The sequence below is a fragment of the Muntiacus reevesi genome, chromosome 7, assembly GCF_963930625.1.
Source record: "Muntiacus reevesi chromosome 7, mMunRee1.1, whole genome shotgun sequence".
NCBI classification, from domain to species: Eukaryota; Metazoa; Chordata; class Mammalia; order Artiodactyla; family Cervidae; genus Muntiacus; species Muntiacus reevesi.
The window spans coordinates 72,107,937-72,134,568 of NC_089255.1; the positions used below are offsets into that span (position 1 = coordinate 72,107,937).

The following is a 26,632-nucleotide window of genomic DNA, read 5'->3' on the forward strand; positions in this document are numbered from 1 at the left end:
ACAATGTACAACACTTTCATATAATATGTAAAGTAACATCATCCTAAATTCAGTCTTTGATGGAAATCTAGAATGGCATGAATAAATGAAATCCCACAGAGAAGCCAAGAACCTCATTTTAAGAAATAGTTTCATCACCTTCTGCCACCTTAACTTTTCCCATTCTGCCTAAAAGGAGCAAAGGTGACTTCTTAGTTTCATCTTTTCTTCTGCTCCTTCTGGTAGAAATGACAGTAAAATGCAATATGCAAGAACCTCCTGTTATAGCTTTATAAATCTGGAACTGACTCGACATATATTAAACATAAATTATTCAGCACCTAGGTCTTGTGCTGCAGGCAAACAAAAGCTCACCAAGACTGATTCTCCAAGGGAGCCTTTCCCTCTTCACAGAGCTAAACCTCATGCACAGCGTCAGAGCCCCTGGAGAAAGCTCCAGTTCACAATTACGGAGACAAAGAAGCTAAGCTGGCTAAAACACAGAGGTCCAGATTCGCTATGCCATAAACAGTTCCATCAAGAGTGCTATACTGTAGTCAAATGTGGATGTTAAAATAATGGAACACAGAAGTCAACTATTTACTTCAGAGCAACACCCACTGGTGACCTGAAATCAACAGTTCACCATCCTGAGTCAAGGGTACTTAGCTGCCCAAACACAGGGAAATAAGGAAGCTTCAGAGTAAGTGCTAAAAGCTTTTTCTGCTGAGGCAGTTCCATTGTGCCCCTGTCTTGTGAAGGGCCATCAACTGTGTTCTCCATTCTTCTGTAGGGAAGAGAAGGTTTTTAAGTGGGAAAGATGGGGAATATATCCAGGAGGGGGAAAAAAATTTTTTTCTACAGTCACTCTTCCAAAGATTTATTCTTTATGTACTGTGTGGATCACAATAAACTGTGGAAAATTCTTAAAGAGATGGGAATACCAGACCACCTGAACTGCCTCTTGAGAAATTCGTATGCAGGTCAGGAAGCAATAGTTAGAACTGGACATGGAACAACAGACTGGTTTCAAATAGGAAAAGGAGTACATCAAGGCTGTATATTGTTACCCTGCTTATTTAACTTACATGCAAAGTACATCATGAGTAACGCTGGGCTGGAAGAAGTACAAGCTGGAATCAAGATTGCCAGGAGAAATATCAATAACCTCAGATATGCAGATGACACCACCCTGATGGCAGAAAGTGAAAAAGAACTAAAGAGCCTCCTGATTAAAGTGAAAGAGGAGAGTGAAAAAGTTGGCGTAAAGCTCAACATTCAGAAAACTAAGATCATGGCATCCAGTTCCATCACTGCATGGCAAATAGATGGGGAAACAGTGGAAACAGTGGCTGACTTAACTTTTCTGGACTTGAAAGTCACTGCAGATGGTGATTGCAGCCATGAAATTAAAAGATACTTACTCCTTGGAAGGAAAGTTATGACCAACCTAGATAGCATATTAAAAAGCAGAGACATTACTTTGTCAACAAATGTCCGTCTAGTCAAGGCTATGGTTTTTCCAGTGGTCATGTATGGATGTGAGAGTTGGACTATAAAGAATGCTGAGCACTGAAGAATTGATGCTTTTCACTTTGGTGTTGGGGAAGACTCTTGAGAGTCCCTTGGACTGCAAGGAGATCCAACCAGTCCATCCTAAAGGAGATCAGTCCTGGGTGTTCATTGGAAGGACTGATGTTGAAGCTGAAACTCCAATACTTTGGCTACCTGATGTGAAGAACTTACTCATTGGAAAAGACCCTGATGCTGGGAAACATTGAGGGCAAGAGGAGATGGGGATGACAGAGGATGAGATGGTTGGATGGCATCACCGACTCAATGCACATGGATTTGGGTGGACTCCGGGAGTTGGTGATAGACAGGGAAGCCTGGCGTGCTGCGGTTCATGGTGTCACAAAGAGTCGGACACAACTGAGCGACTGAACTGAACTGAACTGAACTCTAACCACAGAGATGAGTGAAGATTAAAGTGAAGATTAAAAAGCTCTTATCATGAAGATTAAAGTCAGAACTGTCAAGAACTAAAGAAGAAGAAAGATCCCTTATAACACTTCAGGCATCAGACCAATAAAGACAGAAGACAGCATGCAACCAGAGAAATGAGAGAAAGAGAGAAAGAGAACAGAGGAGACAGAAAGAGAGGCTGAGGTTAAGTGAGATTATAGATTCTTTGCCCACCCCACACAGGAAGTTTGGAAATCCTTATAGAACCAAGAGTCACTCTGGGGTGGAGAGAGAAAATACATATATCACTGAGGAGGTGGTTAAAGCCACTATGTGATCAAATGATCATCATAAAATAACCATAATAGATATTTAATAAATATTGAGCAATGAGATTGCTTCCAGATTCTCCCAACATTTCCTTTTTAGTTAGTGATGATGACCTTTTAATCTGCTGATGAACAGTTTAACAGTATGACAGTCATATATTTGTTCAAAGAAGGATGATCAGCGACCTGAGAGCCAAATAAGGTGTCTGGGGTGATACAGCATCAAAGTAATCCAAGGAGACTTTAACCATAGACATTTAAAAGATAAACTCTACCTCCCCTTAACACAGATGAATTTTAGAGCTCCATTTTCTTTAAACTAGCAATTCCAATTATAGGTATTTATTCCATTTGCATTATCTGAAGGACCAAGTTCACTGAAGTGATATTTATAATTGCCAGAAAGGGTAGAAACAAGATAAATGTGAGTAAAAATAAATAAATAACTGATGAAATATTATGCAGTCACTAAATGTCATATTTTTTTTAAAGTGACAGCGAATTTGCCTCAGCACAGGAGTCCGGGTGTCAATCTCATAAAAATGACAGAGAAAGGTTCACATTATGTGAAATAATAAAAGCAGAATATTAAATCATATATATAGTATTATCTCATTTTAGGCACCCTTTTCTTCCCAGAAACACACACAAAGGAAATGTATCAAATAGTAGGATTTCTTGTAACAGGATAATTTTTGTTAAGTTTCAAAGTCCTGTCCCACTCTCTGTGACCCCATGAACTGCAGCATGCCAGGCTTCCCTGTCCTTTACTATTTCCCTAAGTTTACTCAGACTAATGTCCACTGAGTCAGTGATGCCATCCAACCATCTCATTCTCTGTGGCTCCCTACTCATCTTACCCTCCATCTTTTCTAGCATCAGGAAAAGAGTTGGCTCTTCACATCAAGATAATGGATCAGTTTTACTACATCTTTTAATTTACATGTGCTATTTCTTAACCAGAAGAAATCAACTATTATATTATTATAGTCCCCAGTGTTATGGAAATAACAGGACTTTTAAAAGGCTGCTTTGAGCCACTATGATGATTCCTTTTCCCCTATTGTCATTGTTACTCTTTCGATACTGGGTTTTACACTGAAGAGAGACAAGTGATTACATTTCTTTCTGAATCATTTCTGAAAACTTTTCTCAAGTTATCACTTATAATACAAGCTCTGACCTATTTATAAATACTCATTACTTTTCAACTGTTTGATTTTTCATGTATAGCAACAACAATAATTATTAGTGTCTGACTCAGTAATTTTGCTTCTGGGACTCAATCAAAAGATTTAAAACAAATGCATATAATATTCACTAGAGTGCTATTAATTATAACCTCAGATTGGCAAAAATAAACAAATAAAAATATCCAAAGACAACAGAAATCTATAGCAATGTATATATTAATTCATGAGAATTAAAACTAGTTTCAGAAATTTCAGGCAAAAATGCAGATCTCATAATGTTAAGTAAAAAATAGATACAATTATGATAACAAAAAAGTACACAAAAATGAAACTGAAACTCTAATAGAATTTTCTATTAAAAGTCTATCTCTTGACACTTCTCCAAAGAAGACATACAGATGGCCAGTAAACACATGAAAAGATCTCAACATCACTCATTACTAGAGAAATGTAAATCAAAACTACAGTGAGATACATATCACACCAGTCATAATGGCCATCATCAAAAAATCTACAAACAATAAATTCTAAAGAGGATGTGGAGGAAAGGGAATCCTCTTGCACTGTTAGTGGAATGTAAATTGATAAAACCACTATGGAGAACAGATGGAGATTCCTCAAAAAACTAGGACTAAAACTACCATATGACCCAGGTATCCCACTGCTGAGATATATACTGGACATATATGCTGAGAAAAACAGCAATTCAAAAAGGCATATGTACCACAGTGTTCAATGCAGCACTACTTACAATAACCAGGACATAGAAACAACCCAGATGTCTATCAACAGATGAATAAATAAACCAAGTGTGGTACATATATACAATGGAATATTACTCAACCATAAAAATGAACAAATTTTAGTCAGTTGTAGTGAGGTGGATGAACCCAGAGCCTGTTATACAGAGTGAAATAAGACAGAAAGAGAAAGATAAGCAGAATATATTAAAGCATATATATGGAATCTAGAAAAATACTACTCATGAAACTATTTGCAGGGAAGAAGGAATAGAGAAACAGATACGGAGGACAGACTTGTGGACACAGAGAGGGCAGGAAACGGTGGAATGAATTGAGAAAGTAGCATTGACATATATATACTACCACGTGTAAAATAGACAGCTAATGGGAAGCCGCTATGTAACAGAGGGAGCCCAGCCTGGCATTCTGTGATAACCTAGATGGGAGGAATAGGGGTGCAGTGGGAGGGAGGCTCAAGAGAGAGGAGATATAAATATATAGTTATGACTGATTCACGAAGGTATACAGCAGAAAACAGCACATTGTAAAGCAATTATTTTCCAATAAAACATCTACTATTCCTTAATTTCTTAAAGAAGAACAATATTGATGGACACAAAATTATTATGTTTTATTATTATATGTTAGTCTATATGGTATATTATAGGTTACTATTAATTTATTAATTGATAATAAATTATGTTAAAAATCAAAAGGGACATAAGACAAAAGAAAATTCACATAACTATTGCAGAAATTGGCTTCAAGTGATGTGTTTATTGTTTTCCTGATGTGTTTATTGTTTTCCTTCTCTTTACTTTTTGTTTTCTAAATTTTTTCTAATGAATTTTTTATTTAAAAATAGCAAATTATTTTCACAGATGTTTTTCCTTATACTTTTTAGTGGGACTTAATTAATAAAGTAGGTACACAGATCTGCAGAACAGTAAATATTCATCAATAATAAGTGTATCATCAATAGATAAGAGACAGTCAATATATACATAAATTTCCCCTTGCCAATACAGATCATTTTAAATTGTGGAGGCATTCGAATGTCTGTTATATGTTTTATTTTACCTAAATTGATGAAATTAAAATTCTCACCATATTTCTATCAAAATTTTAAACTTTAAAGTATTTATCTTTTTTAGTATCATGGGGAAACAAACAGTCTATGAGGCTGAAAAGTAACATGGGAAGTTAACTGATGCAACCAAAGTAAAATTACTGTCTGCTCCTCTCCCTAAAAAATGTCTAGAGAGGCATAGCAAAATTAACAAACATGGATTATCCTGCTCCAAACATAAGCACTCATGTTACATATAAGCAATACTGATTGCTTCATAACACAGAATTTCCATTAGGATACACAATATATCAATCAGACATTAATCAAACTATTTTTCTTTACCCAGTTTTCCATATCATCTAATAGTCACTCAATTCACAACTTTTAAAGCAATTGTGGGAAGATGGTTGTCACATAACACAACTAATAAATTTACAACCTGACTAATGTTCCTCAGGAAATATTATGCACATTTACACTGAGCAACGTGCAGCAATCAGCAGTGAAGACACAGGGTTATGTATGGACTGTCTAATAGAAAAGCGCCCCCCTCCCCTTTTTTTCTATCACAAAAGACTTTGTATACTTTTAGAACTGGGAAATCCTGTTCATCCTCTTAACTATACAATAATTGATGTTAGTTTTTAGGTCAGCTCCCACCGGGTGCAAATAGTTTCAGCTATAAACATTTTAGAGTTTGAGAAAACTAACCTTCCCCCAAAGTGCTAAAATTAGTAGAAAAGCTCACACTCTACATGAAAGTTGTTGTTTGGTCTATTTATATTTTCTCAGTTCTTTGCATCAAGTCTTATGAAGCATTTCACTTCCAAACCACAGGAAACTGGATTGTGAAATAGAAGAAAACGTTAACAATTCACACAGCAGAAAACTGGAAAATTTAAGACAAAATAGAGACAAATAGTTACAACATAATTAAAGGAGTAATACAGATGGTAGTATGTCAGTCCCCTGAGGTGCTGATTTTACAGTGTTTTTATTTTAATGTGAAACACATCATTTGATGAGTTAATGATATAGATAAAATGAATTCATAAAAATTATCTCAGTTATTCATCAATGAGTACAGCGATCCACTATAGCCAATGAATTCCTAAAAATAGAGTGCTTGAGGCTTACTTAGGTAGCTTTCTGTGACTATATGTGATACAGTGATAGCTCTATTTAACAATTCTTCTATAGAATGGACTTAATTCACCTATTTACTTTTATTAGTCAGCCCTTCACTATAACAGATTATTGTATTCAGCTCATAAACTTTATTGTGAATTCATATGCACAAAAATTCATTTATAAATTAACAAAGCTAAGAGTTGTTAAATTATGTGATTTTAAATTGACTTTGACTTTATAAACAGCAAATGTCATAAAGTAATATTTTGAAGGAAAATAACATGATGAGCACTAAAACTTAGAGATTATATAGGTGTGTTAAATAGAGTTTTTTAAACATTTAGAACTGATGCCTGCCAGTCTTTAGTGATTGATCTTCAAAGTCATCTTGTTGAAAAATTATAACAGATGCAAATCTGACACCTTGAGAGAAGCAAATAATTCTTATCTACTGAAAAAATTACTGATTTAGCTTATGAATTTTTATTGACATGCACAAAGAATGAGCCAAATAGTTCTCATTAAGTGGATGTATAAAAACAGAAAGTATTCTGATGAATAAGTGAACGACAATGGTGGCTACCTTCGTGGAGGTAGAAGACGTGGTAATAAGCAGACTGATAATCCTGAATTTGGCATTATTAGTATTAAGAACAAATTGGTTATATACAGAAATCTGAACATGTGTCCAAATCAAGAAAGTTAGTATCATATTATTTTTAAAAAGTCTAAGAAAGAGACTAAATTAAAAAGGAGTTAAATCTTAAAATTCTATTTTCTCTTTCAAAGAAAGCATTCAGAGTTGAAGCTTATTATAATTTCATACTATAACTCTTATAACTTTCACATCTGTCAAATGGGAGAAATGAAGGCTGTCCACTTCACGCTATTCAATGAATGTATCCATCCTAACCCTAACTCTAGCACTACACTTAAGCTAGAACATGTGTTTTATACTGTAGGGGGAAAGACATGCAGAAAATAGAAATCCTGCTCTCAAGAATTTTTAAGTGTATAATACAAGAGAAATGTCCAAAAAATATAGGAAAAGATAAGTACTGTAGGATCAGGAATGGCAAAGTACATAAGTGAAAATGCTTATTTTGAATTCAAGGGAGTTTCATTAAGACCTCACAAGTAAAATAGTGTTTGAGTTTAATCACAGTGAAGTTTTTGAGAGAAGAGCAGTATTTCTTGTGAAAGAGCAGCATGAACATGATCTGCCCAGGGCATGATGAGCAGTGTTACCCCAATACTGGAAACCTATGGGATGTAGAGAGAAGGCCACGTCTAGAGGGAAAAAAGAGCATCCAAGAGGGAGAAACTTTAGCACTGTGCAACAGTCTGCTTCATCCTGTTTCAAAGAGAGACCCACCAGAAGTGTTTCAAGTAAAGACAGTCAGGGCCTACTCAGTGCTTTAGTACCAGAACTAGTGATGGTATGAAGAGTGTCAAAGGAGGTACTGTTACATCACTGTGAGACAACCATATGATATTTCAGAGATTACAGACACATGACTTCACCTTGCCTCACAATCGCCTCATCACAAGTTAAGACAGTGACAAGATTAAAGAGGAGAGAAGGATATAAAGGATATGATAGTAGAAAACAAATGCTCTATGATTTGTCTATTGATTCAAGTGAGATCGAGGGAGTAACATATTTTAAATACTCTAGGAAGAAATATGAACCAAGAATTCCATACCCAGCAAAACTGATTTTCAAGAATAAAGGATGAAAACTATATCACTAATATAAAGGAACTCAGGGATTTTGCTCCCATGGATTTTCCCCAAGATTAGTGAATATCCTTTAGACAACTAAATTACCTAGAGAGACACTGATACAGACTAGTGGCAGCCCTAACTATATAGTTACTTGCAGAATTAAGACTAAATGAAGGTTCAAGGGAAAGGGTACAGTATGCTATGCTTAGGCTGAAAATATAGAGCTAGTACAGCTGTTAAAAATAATGGGTAGAGAAGAATGGGAAAACAAGTGTATGCAAAAATCTTTATATGTATTTTCAGTAATTATACTGGTGGTAATGATATTAGTATTGTTTTTCTGAGGTTGCTATATTTGTAATGTCACATAAAGCAACTGAGCATTTATGCAATACTTTAATTCGATCATCCCCAGCATTCTCAATATGGAAGAAGTAGTTGAAGAATATAGAAGTGAATAAATAAAGCCCTAGTATACTGAATTTTATTTAAATATAATCTGTATTAACTCATTAGAAACTTTATTTTTATCTATCTATATCTATATATAGATATAGATAGGTATATATAGGTGTATATACCTATATGTATACAGAGAAACAAACACACAAATGTCTTTCTCATTTTATTTATTAAATGGACCAAGAAACACTGACTGACTCAGTAGCTGTGAATATCTGTAGGACCAAAACTGTGAACTAAATTTCACAAAAATGCATTCAAGCTTCTTGGAGAAATGCCTAATGACTGATTTCAGGTGTGAGGCAGAATTATACAAGATGAGGATCTGGTATTAGCAATGAAGTCATCAAAGACTACTGTATCAGAAAGACATAGGAGCCAACTTGAAGGGGCTATAACTGGCAAAGACAGGAAATTGGCACTTCAATAGTGGTCAAAATTGTAATGCACTAAAATTCATCATTTGTTTAAATTCATTAGTCCCTAAAGATATTTTTAAGGAACTATCTAGGTACACTTAAAGGACAAGAAACCAACTGGCTATCTTAAAAGTTGGTAAATAATAAGAAAGTATTAAGTATATGTTCAGTCACTCCTATGTGAACTGCATGCTGCTGCTGCTGCTGCTGCTAAGTCGTTTCAGTCGTGTCTGACTCTACCATAGATGGCAGCCCACCAGGCTCCTCTGTCCCTGGGATTCTCCAGGCAAGAATACTGGAGTGGGTTGCCATTTCCTTCTCCTGTGCATACTGAGTAACCAAATACTAGTTGAGAGGTAACTATCTATAAAAGCATTCCAATCAAAAACAAAAACATAAACTAGAATACTTTCCTTTTGTAACTCCCAATGAATTAATGGAGCTAGGCATTGAGTATTGACAGTTGCTAAGAAAACAAAGATACAGCTAGAGACAAAAATACGTGTCATCTGATGAAAGAACACAGACCCACTTATAGTCTTGCAAAGGGATTGAACCTGAGTCTGACCAGGCCTCTGGATCCAGCTGCTAGTTGACAGGAAATAGAGAGGATGGAGAAACCTGCTAAATGACAGTCAGGATGCAACCAGCAGAGTCCAGAATGTGGGAACTCTCCAGGACAAAGAGCCCAGGGTCTTCAGGAAATAATTACAAAGAAAAGAAAGGGGTAAAGGAGGAACTTGGAGCTTTAAATGATAGATCAAATTCAGAAATAGGTGAATTAAACTTGGTGTTTAGAATGGACCACAAGGTGTAATTTCTCCTAGGTGGATGGAGATTGTAAAAGATCTTTCACTTGACCTGTGAAATGGTTACAGGATCCTTGAACTACAGAGATTCATTTGGTTCTATGTTTATATTGTTGTACTTTATGAACCTGTTTTTTAGTTTGCAAATTAAAAAATTCTAGTAGTTTTGATGTGCACCTACTCACTAACACCTCCTCCTCCATATACCAAAAAGAAGACTGACTTCTCAATGGCATTCACAGAGCAAGTCAACCAACACCTACAATTTACTAGCTTTGATCTTCCTAGTGACAAAACAAAACCAACTTATTAAACTTGTAATTAGTTAAACTTTCAATTTCTTAAAGACAAAAGCACACTTGATACTTTTTGAGAAAATATGAAATAATAGGCTTGATTAAGGGAAGGCAGAGTAGAGAAGGATAGTGGGAGCAAGACACTGGTATGTAGGTAGGTATAAGAAATCTAGAAATATAAAGATGAAGCTTTCTATACATGGATGCCATGACTTCAGGAAAACAGAAGAGCAATGGGAAAAGCAAGACAAGCCTTCCAACTCTATCCAGAAACTGTTAGGACTTACGGGAAGAGTGGAGGATTAAAGCATAGGAACTGAGACAAGTCACAAGACCAGTACGAACTCAAAGAGTGGAAAAATAGACTCCATGTCTTCATGGAAGAAACTGAAAAGATTTGTAGCCATTCTTACAATCGTGATGCATCCTCCACATTAATACCTACCAACTAGATGGACTCTGAAATTTTCCAATACCCACATGAAAGACAGAACTTAATATCCTCATCTTATGTTCTGAGGGCTCATGTCAGTTCTCCCCAGACCTAAACACCTTTATGGGGTAAACTAGTCACTTGGAGGAGGGCCGTATTTGTAGGCATTTAGTAGCTCATTAACCATCTTACACCGGGGGAAAAAAAAAGTGTAAAGTGAAGTTGCTCAGTCGTGTCTGACTCTGCGACCCCGTGGGCTGTAGCATACCAGGCTCCTCCATCCATGGGATTCTCCAGGCAAGAATACTAGAGTGGGTTGCCATTTCCTTCTTCAGGGGATCTTCCTGACCCAGGGATAGAATCCGGCTCTCCTGCATTGCAGGCAGATGCTTTACCCTCTGAGCCACCAGAGAAGCCCTTTACACTTTACTTTTTATGGTAAATTTTTTAAGATATGATTTATTTTTTTATTGAAGAATAGTTGATTTACAATTTTGTGTTAATTACTGTCATGGTACTTAACAGTGTTGTTAGAAGAAAACCTTTTTTTCTTTTTTTTTGGCTGTGTGGCATGTGGGATCTTAGTTCCTCAACAATGGCCCCTGAATGGATGAGCAGAGTCGTTACCACTGGACCCTGAGAGAAGTCCCAGAAAAAAATATTTTTAGTAAAAGGAAACAAAGTGGTAAAGTTAATAACTCAGCACTCTAATTTTTGTCAAGATTAAACCAAAATTTCAAAATTCTATTTTAAAATTCCTGGCAAAGAAAGCATCACATTTGAAATGTGATGGTTAAGAGAAGGGACATTGAGTCAGAAAAATCTGGGTTCAAATCCTATACCCACCACTTATTTTCTAGGTGGGACCTAGGGTAACTCATTGATACTGCAGAGCCTTGGCTTCTTTATTTGTAAGATGAATTCCCTAGGGCTCAGGTGGTAGAGAATCTGCCTGCAATGCAAGAGATGTCCTTGGTTTGATACCTGGGTCAGGAAGATTCCCTGGTAAAGGGAATGACAACCCACACCCAGTATTCTTCCCTGGAGAATTCCATGGACAGAAGTGCCTGGTGGGCTACCTTCTATGGGGTCACAAAGAATCAGACACAACTGAGCAACTAACAGGATGACTATACTAAGCACTTTTTTCACAGATAAATTAGAGAATTTGATGTAATAATATGTATAAGATAGTGAGCATTTAACAACTATTAGTATTTAAACCAGTCTTTCAAAGGAGTCTAGGGGTCTAGACTGTATTTCCCAAAAATACACGTTAAAAGTTGTGATGCTGCTAAGTCACTTCAGTCGTGTCCGACTCTGTGCGACCCCACAGATGGCAGCCCACCAGGCTGCCCCATCCCTGGGATTCTCCAGGCAAGAATACTGGAGTGGGTTGCCATTTCCTTCTCCATAAAAGTTGTGATAGGAAACCTTAAAATCCAAGCATATGTAGGTGTTTAAATTTTACTTAAGCATGGGCATGGGCATACTCAATTACTAACTAGAGATAAGATGTTTCTTTCTATAAGTCCCTTTTAACTCTCAAGCATTGATATTCCAATAAAAAATTCTAATTTGTAGATCTATCCATTCCAGTTGATGGTAAAAGTAATGCCAATTTCAGGAATTAAAGCCAAATTCCCTTCCATAGAAAAACAATTTTTTACCATGGCAAACAACCACAGTGTAAGTTCAATTCTTTCTTGATACTGGGTGTTGCTAATGGAGAACAAGGAAATAGTGTTTTATTAAAGAGTTTTTAGTGGCCTGAGATATTTAGCATTTATCCCTTCTTATTCTCCATGTTCAAATTGCCCAACTAACAGTAGGAAAGTGTTGTTTCAGTTTGTATCAGATCTATGCTAAAGCTAGGATATTAGAGAAACGTATTTTACAAAAACCACGTAGATGAACAAGAAACAGAGGGTAGTCAGTATCTCAAGATAAAACAAAGAAAATGGCAACAGAATACAACACAAGAACTAAAACAACTGTAAAAACAACTTCATGGCAAAACAAAGTGCTAAATAATTTGGCTCATTGAACCTTTACTGAGAACCTATTAGAGGTCCTTACCACAGATGACAGAGAGACAAAAATGAATAAGACCTTTCAAGTACTCACAACACAGTAGAAGAATAAACAAGTAAAAGACAGAGGAAGAACCCTGTATAGGCGTGTAATGGAAGCCCAGAATAGAGGTACTTAATCCAGACCAGGGCAAAAAGGGAGAGGGTAAAAGAAGATGAAGAAGCAGGAGACAGACAAAAAGAGGAGAAAAGATGCTTAAACAAAGAAGCAGCGTACACAATAGTTTGCCAGGAAGAGAGAACTTGGTGCTCAAAAAACTTTCTGTAATTCAATATGGTGAAAAGAGAGTAGGAACAGGGAATGGCACAAATCAGGCTGGAAAGCAGGGCACAGACCAGAACCTAAAAGGCCCCACAGTCCAGGCTAAAAGTCATGTTTTTATCCTGAAGGGGCTAAAAAGCCAATCCTAACAAAGAGACTAAAAAGATATTTTATATTTTAGAAAAATTATCATGATGGCAGCATAACTTAGAATTGGAGGTTGACATTGACAACAAATAGCAAGTAGATAGGCCTTTCAGAAGGTAGCCATGACCCAGAACCAAAATTTTAAGAACAGTGGTCATAGGAAAGGACATTCAGTTCAGTTCAGCCACTCAGTCATGTGCGAATCCACAATCCCATGGACTGCAGCACGCCAGGCTTCCCTGTCCATCACCAACTACCAGAGCTGAATGAAACTCATGTCCATCGAATCAGTGATGTCATACAACCATCTCATCCTCTGACGTCCCCTATTCCTCCTGCATTCAGTCTTTCCAAGCATCAGGGTCTTTTCAAATGAGTCAGTTCTTCATACCAGGTGGCCAAAGTATTGGGGCTTCAGTTTCTTTTTTTTAAGTTTTATTTTTTCCCCATTTATTTTTATTAGTTGGAGGCTAATTACTTTACAATATTGTAGTGGTTTTTGCCATACATTGACATGAATCAGCCATGGATTTACATGTGTTCCCCTTCCCAACCCCTCTCATGCCTCCCTCTCCATCCCATCCCTCAGGGCATCTGTCTTTCCAATTAATATTCAGGACTGATTTCATTTAAGATTGACTGCTTTGAATTTGCAGTCCAAGGGACACTCAAGAGTCTTCTCCAAACACCACAGTTCAAAAGCATCAATTCTTCAGTGACAGTTTTATTTACAGTCAAACACTCACATCCATACATGACTACTTGAAAAACCATAGCTTTCACTAGATGGACATTTGTTGGCAAAGTAATGTCTCTGCTCTGTAATATGCTGTTGAAGTTGGTCATAGCATTTCTTCCAAGGAGCAGTGCAGTTCAGTTCAGTCACTCAGTCAGGTCCAACTCTTTGCAACCCCATGGACTACAGAATGCCAGGCCTCCCTGTCCATCAGCAACACCTAAAGTTGACTCAAATTCACGTCCATTGAGTCAGTGATGCCATCTAATGATCACATCCTCTGTCGTCCTCTTCTTCTCCTGCCTTCAGTCTTTTCCAGCATCAGGGTCTTTTCAAATGAGTCACCTCTTCGCATCAGGTGACCAAAGTATTAGAGTTTCAGCTTCAACATCAGTCCTTCCAAAGAACATTCAGGACTGATGTCCTTTAGCAGGGACTGGCTGGATCTCGTTGTAGTCCAAGGGACTCTCAAGAGTCTTTTCCAACACCACAGTTCAAAAGCATTAATTCTTTCTTAGTCCAAATCTCACAACCATACATGACTACTGGAAAAACCATAACCTTGACTAGACGGACCTTTGCTGGCAAAGTAATCTCTCTGCTTTTTAATATGCTGTCTAGGTTGGTCATAACTTATCTTCCAAGGAGTAAGCGTCTTTTAATTTCATGGCTGCAGTCACCATCTGCAGTGATTTTGGAGTCCAAAAAATAAAGGCTGTCACTGTTTCCATGTTTCTCCAACTATTTGCCATGAAGTGATGGTACTGGATGCCATGATCTTAGTTTTCTGAATGTTCAGTTTTAAGCCAATTTTTTCACTCTCCTCTTTCACTTTCATAAGAAGCTCTTTAGTTCTTCTTCAGTTTCTGCCATAAGGGTCGTGTCATCTGCATATTTGAGGTTATTGATATTTCTCCTGGCAATCTTGATTCCAGCTTGTGCTTTATCCAGCCTGATGTTTCTCATGATGTACTCTGCATATAAGTTAAATAAGCACAGTGACAATATACAGCCGTGAAGTATTCCTTTTCTTATTTGAAACCAGTCTGTTGTTCCATGTCCAGTTCTAACTGTTGCTTCCTGACCTGCATACAGATTTCTCAGGAGGCAGGTCAGGTGGTCTGGTATTCCCATCTCTTCTAGAATTTTCCACAGTTTATTGTGATCCACACAGTCAAAGGCTTTGGCATAGTCAATAAAGCAGAAATAGATGTTTTTCTGGAACTCTCATGCTATTTTTTGATGATCCAGAGTATGTTGACAATTTGACCTCTAGTACCTCGGCCTTTTTTAAAGTCAGCTTGTACATCTGGAAATTAATGGGTCATTAATGGCTTAGAGAATTTTAAGCATTCCTTTACTAGCATGTGAGATGAGTGCAATTGTGTGGTAGTTTGAGCATTCTTTGGCATTGCCTTTCCCTGGGATTGGAATGACAACTGACCTTTTCCAGTTTTGTGGCCACTGATGAGTTTTCCAAATTTGCTGGTATATTGAGTGCAGCACTTTCACAGCATCATCTTTCAGGATTTGAAATAGCTCAACTGGAATTCCTTCACCTCCACTAGCTTTATTCATAGTGATGCTTCCTATGGCCCACTTGGCTTCACATTCCAGGATGTCTGGCTCTAGGTGAGTGATCACACCACTGTGGTTATCTGGGTCATGAAGATCTTTTTTGTATGGTTCTTCTGTGTATGCTTGCCACCTCTTCTTAATATCTTCTGCTTCTGTTAGGTCCATACTATTTCTGTCCTTTATTGAGCCTATCTTTGCATGAAATGTTCCCTTGGTATTTCTAGTTTTCTTGAAGAGATCTCTAGTCTTTCCCATTCTATTGTTTTTCTCTATTTCTTTGCATTGATCACTGAGGAGGGCTTTCTTATCTCTCTTTGCTGTTCTTTGGAACTCTGCTTTCAAATGGGTATATCTTTCCTTTTCTCCTTTGCTTTTTGCTTCCCTTCTTTTCGCAGCTATTTGTAAGGCCTCCTCAGACAGCCATTTTGCTTTTTTGCATTTCTTTTTCTTGGGGATGGTCTTAATCCCTGTCTCCTGTACAATGTCACAAGCCTCCACCATAGTTCATCAGGCATTCTGTCTATCAGATCTAGCCCCTTAAATCTATTTCTCACTTCCAAGGTATAATCGTTAGGGATTTAATTTAGGTCATACTTGAATGGTCCAGTGGTTTTCCATCATTTCTTCAATTTAAGTCTGAATTTGGCAATAAGGAGTTCATGATCTGAGCCACAGTCAGCTCCCAGTCTTCTTTTTGCTGACTGTATAGAACTTCTCCATCGTTGGCTGCAACAAATATAATCAATCTGATTTTGGTGTTGACTATCTGGTGATGTCCATGTGTAGTCTTCTCTTGTGTTGTTGAAAGAGAGTGTTTGCTATCACCAGTGCATTCTCTTGGAAAACCTCTATTAGCCTTTGCCCTGCTTCATTCTGTACTCCAAGGCCAAATTTGCCTGTTAATCAAGATGTTTCTTGACTTCCTACTTTTGCATTCCTGTCCCCTATTATGAAAAAGGCATCTTTTATGGCTGTTAGTTCTAGAAGGTCTTGTAGGTCTTCATAGAATCATTCAACTTCAGCTTCTTCAGCATTACTGGTCAGGGCACAGACTTGGATTACCATGATATTGAATGGTTTGCCTTGGGAAGGAACAGAGATCATTCTGTTGTTTTTGAGACTGCACCCAAGTACTGCATTTACAGACTCTTTTGTTGACTATGATGGCTACTCCATTTCTTCTAAGGGATTCTTGCCCACCATAGTAGATATAATGGTCATCTGAATTACATTCACCCATTCCAGCCCATTTTAATTCACTGATTCCTAAAATGTCAATGTTCACTCTTGCCATCTCCTGTTTGACCACTTCCAATTTGCCTTGATTCATGGACCTAACATTCCAGGGTCCTATGCAATATTGCTCTTTACAGCACTGGACCTTGCTTCCATCACCAGTCACATCCACACCTGGGTGTTGTTTTTGCTTTGGCTCCATGTCTTCATTCTCTCTGGAGTTATTTCTCCACTGATCTCCAGTAGCATATTGGGAACTTACTGATCTGGGAAGTTCATCTTTCAGTGTCCTATCTTTTTGCCTTTTCATACTCATGGGGTTCTCAAGGGAAGAATACTGAAGTGGTTTGCCATTCCCTTCTCCAGTGGACCTCATTTTTCAAAACTCTCCACCATGACCCATCTATCTTGAGTGGCCCTCCAAAGAAAGGACATTAAGTATAGGTTAAAGAGACACCAAGAAAATAGAATGAACAAGATCAGTTTTGAAGGATGGTAGGGAGAGGGTGTGAAGTTAAGTCTAAACTTTGTGTTGTTGTTTAGTTACTAACTCGTGTCCAACTCTTTGTGACCCCATGGACTGTAGCCCACCAGGTTCCTCTGTTCATGGGATTTCTTAGGCAAGAATACTGGAGTGGGTTGCCATTTCCTTCTCCTAGATATCTTCCCAACCCAGAGATCAAACCCAGGTATCCAGCACTGGCAGGAGGACTTTTTTCCTTTCTTTTTCCTTTTTATTTCACTACTGAGGCAGCAGGGAACCCCCTAAGTCTAAATTGCCAGTTAATAAAGACTATATTTTACCCTAAAATCTACATACTGAGGAACTCTAAAGTGTATAATTTAAGCCATAGACAAACAATGTTTTACTCACTACTTAGAAAGTTTAAAAGAAGACAGGCATGAGTTTTTTAAAGCAAATAACTGGTATACTTTCATAAAAATGTCTAAATTAACTAAGTTCATCATCATCACAATATGTATAGCAAACTTATCTGGTTCATAGTACAGCATCTCAAAACAGAGAAATGTAGATACAAAAGAAAATAATTTTGTGGAGCTTGGGAAAAGCCCTTTAAAGAATTTAAGTGTGAAACACTTGACTTTCAACAAAAAGTATATGGGAAGAAATTTTAGCCACAACACTAAAGTAACATTTTCACAGATTCTCAAAATAGAAGAATATTATTCATTCACATCTCAGATTTCTTTTTTGGGGGGGTGATAAAAATAAGAAGCAGATATTGAGCTCTTATGTTTTTTTTAGTAAAATTTTCAAATTTTTTGAAGAATATATGTTTTCTTTGAAAATGGACAAGTGTTTATAAGAGATGAACTGATTCTAAACAACAATTCTAATTAAAATGGAATCTTTACCCAAGTAATAGAAATTACACTTTTCATATTACTGTGTGGTATTGTGTTGTGTTGTGTGTGTGTGCTCAGTCTTGCCCAACTCTGCAGACTCCATGGACTATAGACCACCAGGCTCCTAAGTCCATGGAGTTTTCCAGGCAAGGATACCTCAGTCAGGTTGCCATTTACTACTCCAGGGGATCTTCCTCACCCAGGGATTGAACTTGTGTCTCCTGTATTGGAGGCAGATTCTTTATCACTGTGCTACATGGGAAGCCATTTTATATTATTAAGTTCATTTAATTCAGTCTCTTTCTTCTTTTATGCCTTCTTCCTTCAACTTAAAAACAACATCTAAGCTTATGTTCAAACTCTACATAAATAAGCATGGTTCTCTTGGGAACTTAAAGTTACAGTTAACAGACTTAGACATAGATTGCCTTAGATTAATAATTCTAACCATATGATTTTAGTTATCAGTGAAAAGAGAAAAGTCAAAATGTGAATGCAGCAAATCAACTATTTTAGAAGACAGGTCTAAAGTTAGTGGGGAAATGCCATTTGTATAGTCTCTGGTACAGTATACTTTGTCAGACACTTAAAAGTAATCTGGCTATTTTAGGCATACCAACAAATCTGTTCACATTAAGTAATTATAGGGTAAAAACTAAAATGCAAGAAGATATTAAAGCACATACAATATTATGTATGCATCACGAACTTAATTTGGAATTCTTTGTGTTTTATAAAAAGTGGGAAGGTCAAAAGAAAAAAAAAGTGGAGGTGTAAGAACTGAAAGAACTTCAATTTAGAAAAAGACATGAACTGCAATTATCTTCATGTGCCCTATTTAGAAAACATCTTGAAGCCATCTCTCCATGTTAAAAGAAAAGGTATTTATTGACTATATTTTTATCTTTCCACTAATTAGTTCTGCCTCAGAACTTATTCATTAAACACCTTAACACTTTTGACACATTAAAGAATTATGGAGCTACCAAGAGACCGTTGAGAGGCAAAGATCCAACAGAATGAACTGCACCTGGTTTTTGGATTCAGAGATTTTAATTAATTTTAAAATGACCTCACCTCTACTTTTCAACTGGCAAATAAATCAGCGTAAGAGAGAGCAAGGCCTACTTATTTCTCCTATCAGATCAACTTAGACAAATTCTCATTTTTCTGAGGTATATGCAGATGGGAGAGGGGATGCAGTTTCTGTCTGACCCTTAACAAGGGTTGTGATGAAAAAGAAAAGAAATCAATACTAAAAGTCACAATTGAGCTGAAGATAAAATAGTTACAAATATCTGTGTACCAAATAACACAGTAATAAACATTACAAATAGCAAACTACAGGAAATACAAAGAGACATAGATACAACACATTAATAATAAAATAACATGTCACTCTCAGTTCCAGGATAAAGAGGAAAAACAATAAGTAAAGATACAGAAAACCTAATTAACTTACTCAATAAGGTTGAAAACCTTGATATATGCCAAACTTCATCTGCTGATAACTCTTGCAACTTTTCATTAAGTTTGCATATTTCAAAATTAGACTACCAAAAAATTAGAAATAAGAAAAAATAGGATTATAAAAAGAATAAGCAGTCAGCATAGTGTCAGAAGTAATGTGGATGAGTTACTCCTTTTCCCTCTCCCTCTCCTAAAACATTGTTAAACATCTAAAGTGTTAAACAAAAAACAAAAATCCTTTCAATTATAAAAGAAAGTATTGTTGGCTTAGAAAAGTCTGAAAACATGCATCCCCAGTGGAAACCACATTGTAGTTGAAGTCACACAACAGAGCTGGTGAGAAAATCTACAAGTCAAGAAGCTGGTTCATTAAGAAAGACCCTTCTGGCAAGTTCCATGCCCCTTAGATGAAGCACAGGTGGCAAGAGACACAGGTTGCAGCAGGCTCATAGGTGGACCCTATAAGCCATGTGAGCACAAGAGCATGTGTCTGGACCATGGCAGACACAATCCTTGGGGCATGTGGTGCAAACATCTCTCACATGTGACATCACACACCATCTCCTGCAGAAAGTCACTATGAGTCCACACTCCTACTCCACAATCTCCTCAGACTGCCTTCCTATAAAGCCAGATTGGTAGAAGGTGCAACACCAAGGCAGAGTTCTCAAAGTTTTTCTCCACAACTATCTTGTCACTGATGATCCAAATCACAGACACCATGAGGATGTGACTTTGGCCAGCACTAGGGTACCTAGATGACCCTTTCAGCCTCTCCAGCATCACACCTTCCCACACCCCAGCCCCCACACTTATTTCTTCCTTGGAAGATCACTTCCAGGGCAATTTTTTTTTTAAACAGAAAACTTTCAATTGCTTTTTGGCTGAGCTAATCTTTGTTAGAGACCCACAGAATAAAGGAAAGAAAGATTGCCAGAAAGGTATACATGTAATTTAATTCATTAAACCCAGAGATGAAAAATCTCTGAAATATCCAGATTTTTGAGGAGGATAAACAAAAAGCATTCATTCAAAGAAATAAAATATGACAAATATATGATGAAACTGGACCAATACCCAGAGGCCCTGTGTTCATTTTTACTGTGTCATTGGGCAAAACTAGCTACCATTTTATTTTAAAATGAAAAGAAAATGCATTTTGTCTGTTTCACTGAGCAAATTATTCTAGCTTAGCAGACCTAGCCCAGAGGCACTGCACTCAGGGCTTTCTCAATCCATCTTTTTAGAAAAGAAGCTAGCAAGGTGAAGCTGCAATGAAGAAAATGGGGCAAAACAAATGACAATGAATGCACAGTCTAGGAAATTTATCACAACAGTACTCATTGTAATATATTTGATGTCTACTATCCCACTCACCATTGACATGAACATGTAGGAAAAAATATACCTGTTTTTGGCTTGTGTTTTATCATTTTCTTTAAGCAAACAAGAATTGTTGTAGTGTGTATATGCTACATTTTACCACGAAGGATTGTTCTGGTGAAAAGTACACTTTTTATAACATATTATATAACTCCTTTATGCTCCAGGAAACAAAGCAGATCACACACTATGCAACATTAAACACACCCAGAGTGCTGATTCTAAGAGCTGCATGCATTTTTCTAACCAAACAAAAAAATAAATAAAAATAAAAATAGTTTCTAAAAGAAATTTATGCATAAATGTAATATTATTTCTCAACAGTTAAAGAAAGTTTTACGAACAATAGTGTTCAGTCATTTGCATACTTGAACTATTTTTTGTAACGCTTACAAATTTATTGAACCTGTTTTCTTAGGAAGAGTCATTGTTTCTCACTTCTCAATTCTGTCTTTTTCAGGTAATTGTGCTTTTTGAACCAATCCTTCATTTTGGGGACTGGATTTTGCTTTTGCAGTTTCTAAAATAAACCAGTCAATCTTTTACTTATGAGAATAAGTTGCATTCAAGCTATGGTAGGTTGACCCCAGTAGCTAAAAAATCCAAGTTTAAAAATTGAGCTCATTTTTCATGAGACAGAAGCCATGAAAAACGTGATCAAAAGAGAGCCGACATCCTACAATTCTAACTTATTTTACTTGAAAAAACACAAGAAGTGATTCTCCTCTGGCCTCATTATTGCTTCCTTTTTTATCTATGTGGACTTCATGCTGCAGATATTTGAGCAGAAGATGATCTAAAATATCATTTAGCAATTTTTTTACCAAGATAAAATGTAAAATGGATTACACTGTCCCCAAACATGCAATTTTTAAATTTTTTTTCACTCACATGTACTGTCACTGCCTTTTTTCATTAGTACAACTATATCAGGTCTCTGAATTTTAGAATAAATTTATTACTAGTTGAATAATTTTTTCACTCATAAATATAGATAGATAGAACCAGCTTTAAAAACCTAAGCTTACTTGCATTGTGATCATTTCAATATAACAGGTCAAATTCATCTACCTCCTCATCACTTTCCACTCATTACTTAGGTCCACTGCAAACAAGCAGAAAGATTTGCTGAAAGGTGATCTGTACTCAAGTACTAATTCTCAGGTAACTAGCTGAACCAGCCACTAAACTGGTTGACTGTTGTTGGATATATAAAGCCTCAGTTTACACATCTCTAAAGGGAAGTGTTGATCTGCAAATGTTCTGTTGTCCCTCTGAGACAAATACTGTAGGTTACTAACCTGGCAATCATTTCACAAGCCATTTTCACACTTACCAACATGGAAGTTCAGTCACCCTAGGCTGTGATCACCTCTCCTCTAAAAGGCATTGTCGTATTGTTGCCAAAGAAAGTTTAATCAAACCCTCATGCAGCCCATTAAGCTATGACCAATACTAATGTTCTTTGCTGAATTGGCATTACTAATAGTCACTGAGATTCATCATCTCATTAGTGACCCAATTTCCAAAGTCACCCAGCAATGGAAATTTCTCAGGAAAACCTGAGAAGTAAAACCTCTGAAACTGTTGCATGTTTGCTACTACATTAGGAAAGTTCACAGTACCTAAAATAGCCACCACCTCATCATCCTGGATGACTTCCAAGGATCCTGACACCACAAAGCAGAGGGCATCCACACTTTCTCCAGCATGGTAAATGAGGTCCCCAGGAGCACAGTGAATAGTTTGGAATTCTACTGCCAAGGCTCGCAGACACCCATCGCTGGCCAATCGAAAAGCAGGATGTTCATTAAAAACCTTCCGGTTTAGATGAACACAGATATCAGCTCTCATGTCCTTGGGACAGATGGAGAGGACCTGAAGAAAGCGAGAGATGAATAAGTAAGAAGAAAAAAGAGAGAAAGACTATTTCCAACAAAAAGGAATCTGACAAATACTTATTGACTACGGCACAGTCTGCAAAATGCTGTATTGAGGAAAAAGGTAACGAGACACAACTCTGCTCTGAAAGATCTAATAGTCCAGTGAGATGGGCTGATGAGCATATGGGCTATTACAACACAGCACCATGTAGGGAATCTCTGAGTGAGTATGGATCACATCATGGAGAGAAGACAGTCTTAAGACAGCCGGGAAGAGTCTCAGAAAAGAATGTATTATAATATCATCAAAAAAGTAAATAAATAAAATAGGTCATTAGTATTCATTTCAGTCTAGTTGCTACTTTATAATTTTTTTCATAACTACCTCAAAATTCAGGATAACAGACCTTACTACACATTGGAGAGGATTCATATTAACCAATTACAACAACAATAAAAGCATCATTGCAATATGTCATGCAACTTGACGTGGCTGATAACAATTCCACTCTCCATATGTTTTCTTCACTCTGAAATATTTTTATTTTACTAATAAATTTATGTTCAGGGAGTTAAAGGGTATTCACCAGGCTTCTGTAAGGCTTAAAAAACTGGCATTGTCCACACTGACAGAGGTGGCCCTGCAGGCTGCGTGGGAGCCCTTGCTCATTCAGGTCTTAGACTCCTAAAGACTGCTGAGAGCAACAGCAGAATTCAAGCTCCGAGCAGCATTTAGAAGCGGTGATAACCAGCCCAGGTGGGATGCATGAGACAAGTGCTCGGGCCTGGTGCACTGGGAAGACCCAGAGGAGTCGGGTGGAGAGGGAGGTGGGAGGGGGGATCGGGATAGGGAATACATGTAACTCCATGGCTGATTCATGTCAATGTATGACAAAAACCACTACAATACTGTAAAGTAATTAGCCTCCAACTAATAAAAATAAATGAAAAAAAATAATAAGAAGAAGAAAAAAAAAAAAAAGAAGGGGTGATAAATGGCAGAAACATGCTTAAAGAGATAGAGTTATAGAAATTTTATCCCCTGTAGCTTTCAGACAAGGCAATTAAAGACCCAGATTAAAATGGACATATAATCACATTATCGTCAGAGCATCATCGAGCAAGATATGATTATAGAAGTCAGGACAGTCCCTGTGAAAGGTGCATGTGCAAACTCAGAATCCTCTCTTGACTCCCTTGGTAAACTCTTCCTTATAATCAGAAATGTTTTTCTTTGATAGAATTTGAATCCCTTGAGCTGAAGTCTAAGTTGATTTGTCCTCATTAAATTATACCAAATAATGTTTTCATATAAAATAGTGTTCTTTCCTATGCTAACTGCATTTTAACCTTTAAAAAATGACCTAAGGCCTGGAATATTCCTTTCACTTGGAGCTCACTATCCATGAAAAGCAGGTTGCTTCTGTGTGTAGAAGATGAGCCACTATAAATGTAAAAATCCTTTATTAAATTATACTTTCAATATCCATCCCCTTAACCTTTCCTAATACTGTGATACCACGTCACATCACTTCAGGATCTTTGTGGATTTTTTTCTTACTCTTCTGAATTCCTATATGCAATAGTGATCAGCTCTCCTATCTTTCTGAAAGAGTTCATCTTTGAGAAAAGGAACATCTAACAGAACTATAGAAGCAATTGGCACTTTCCACATCAGTTAGTTTCCATAACAATACAATGTTTTCTTTACTATATTAACTTTCAGTGACTGCTTAAAATATTAGTCTTTCAATGGGCACTTACTGAGCTTCTACCGTGAGGCATTTCACTGCATTAAATTCCTGGAACTAGAAGGGTAATAGGCTGTCTTTGCTTTGGCAGAGCTAACGATGAAGTAGGAGGAGGTAGGAGGTAAAAAGACAATTATAATATGGTGAGAAAAGTATGATAGAGGAATGGCCTTGGTGACATGGAAGAGTGCCTAGAGGTATCATGAAAGATCAGCCTCAGGGAGTCATAGGTCTGGGTACAGATCTACCACTTACCTTTGTAACCTGAGGCAACTTATTTATTGCTCTGAATCTCACCTGTGAAATGGGATGATAGTGTTTATTTCATAGGTTCATTGTAGGAATTAAATGAAAGTATTTGAGTTTAGCCCACTTTTGTCTTGCACATGGTAAATGTTAAAGAAAGGTTAGGCTTTGTTTTCCCTACTGAACATTTGAGTATTCCAACAAAATGTAATGCTTTTCTTAGCTCTCTTTAAAAGCTGTTTGCTTTTTTTTTCATTCTCCACTCCTGCCTGAGTTCTGTTTCTTGACTTTGATGAAGTTCTAGGCAGAATTAAGAAAGTATTTATGCATGAGCCTGAATATATTTCAAGTTTTAGCTAATGTTAATATTTTCCTCAAGTTGAAAATAGAATTGGTGCTAGGGAAGCAAAAACCATAAAAGCAATTTTAAAATATATACATACATGTATAAATACTATACTGAATAGCTTAATGGTCAAACAGATCAATCTACTTCTATCTTTGTTACCTTACAGAATTTTCATTGTTTTAGATTCATTTTGGTAATAGTCATTTTACATCCTTTTAATTGTTTCTTTCAAGATTCATGCTGAAAATGAAATCTCCCAATATTAGCAATATTCTCTGTTTAGTAGCATATTAAAAGAGGACTTTTATTACATTTTAAGTGCATCTTTCTTTTCTTCACTTTCCTTAAGACAATGACTTTTTTATTATTTTGATTCACAGTATATACTGAAGTCCAAATGTCATAAAATGACAAATTAAAACTAAGTGTTAAATAGACCAAAGTCACACCTACGGACAAGCTCCACCCCAATCCCTTATATAGAGCACGTGCTCTATCCCTGTGTGTCTGTCACCGAGATACGAGCATAATCGTATTTTTTTCTGTAAACGAAAGCCCTAATAAGAATCTTTGTGCTGATGCTTGTGCTCAGTCATGTCCAACTCTCTGTGATCCCATGGACTGTATCCCACCAGGCTCCTCTATCCATGGAATTTTCCAGGCAAGAATACTGGAGGGGTTGCCATTTCCTCCTCTAGGGGATCTTCCTGACATAGGGATTGAACCCTCATCTCTTGTATCTCTTGCATTAGCGAGCAGATTCTTTACAACTGGACCACCTGGGAAGCTAATAAATGTCTTGCCTGAATCAATGTGTGCTAAGTCACTGCAGTGGTGCCCCATTCCTTGCGACTCTATAGACAGTAGCCCGCCAGGCTCCTCTGTCCATGGGATTCTCCATGCAAGAATACTGGAGTGGGTTGTCACGCCCACCTCCAGTGATCTTCCTGATTCAAGGATCGAAACTGCCTCTCTTCTGTCTCCTGCATTGGCAGGCGTGTTCCTTACCACTATTGCCAACTGCAAAGCCCAATAAATGTCTTATGCAAGCAAAATTTAGTTTTAAGTTATAAAATAAAACTTTCAAGATAACTGTCACACCTGGTCCATTATTCCCAATTTCAATGTACTCTGCTTTGAATGTCATGTCCAATCTCTTGTCAGATAGCTCCCAACTGGGTATCTTATCAGTTCACTTCAGTCATTCAGTCGTGTCCAAATCTGTGACCCCATGGAAAGCAGCACAGTGGCTTCCCTGTCCATCGCTAACTCCCAGAGCTCGCTCAAACACATGTCCATCGAGTCAGTGATGTCAACCAAACATCTCATCCTCTGTAGTCCCCTTCTCTTCCTGCCTTCAATCTTTCCCAGCATCAAAGTTTTTTCTAAGGAGCCACTTCTTTACATCAGGTGGCCAAAGTATTGGAGCTTCAGCTTCATCATCAGTCCTTCCAATGAATATTCAGGACTGAATTCCTTTACGATTGACTGGTTGGATCTCCTTGCAGCCCAAGGGACTCTCAAGAGACTTCTCTAACACCACAGTTCAGAAGTATCAATTTTTTGGTGCT

General features: G+C 37.2%; 1 protein-coding gene across 1 annotated transcript in view; it reads right to left on the reverse strand.

The window, feature by feature from the left end:
* Positions 1-26,632, reverse strand: part of KCNH5 (potassium voltage-gated channel subfamily H member 5) — a 361,713-nt gene that overhangs the window by 74,328 nt on the left and 260,753 nt on the right. The window contains exon 9 of the mRNA XM_065941253.1: positions 22,458-22,710. Coding sequence (XP_065797325.1) covers positions 22,458-22,710 — 253 coding nt within the window. The remainder of the gene's footprint in view (positions 1-22,457; positions 22,711-26,632) is intronic.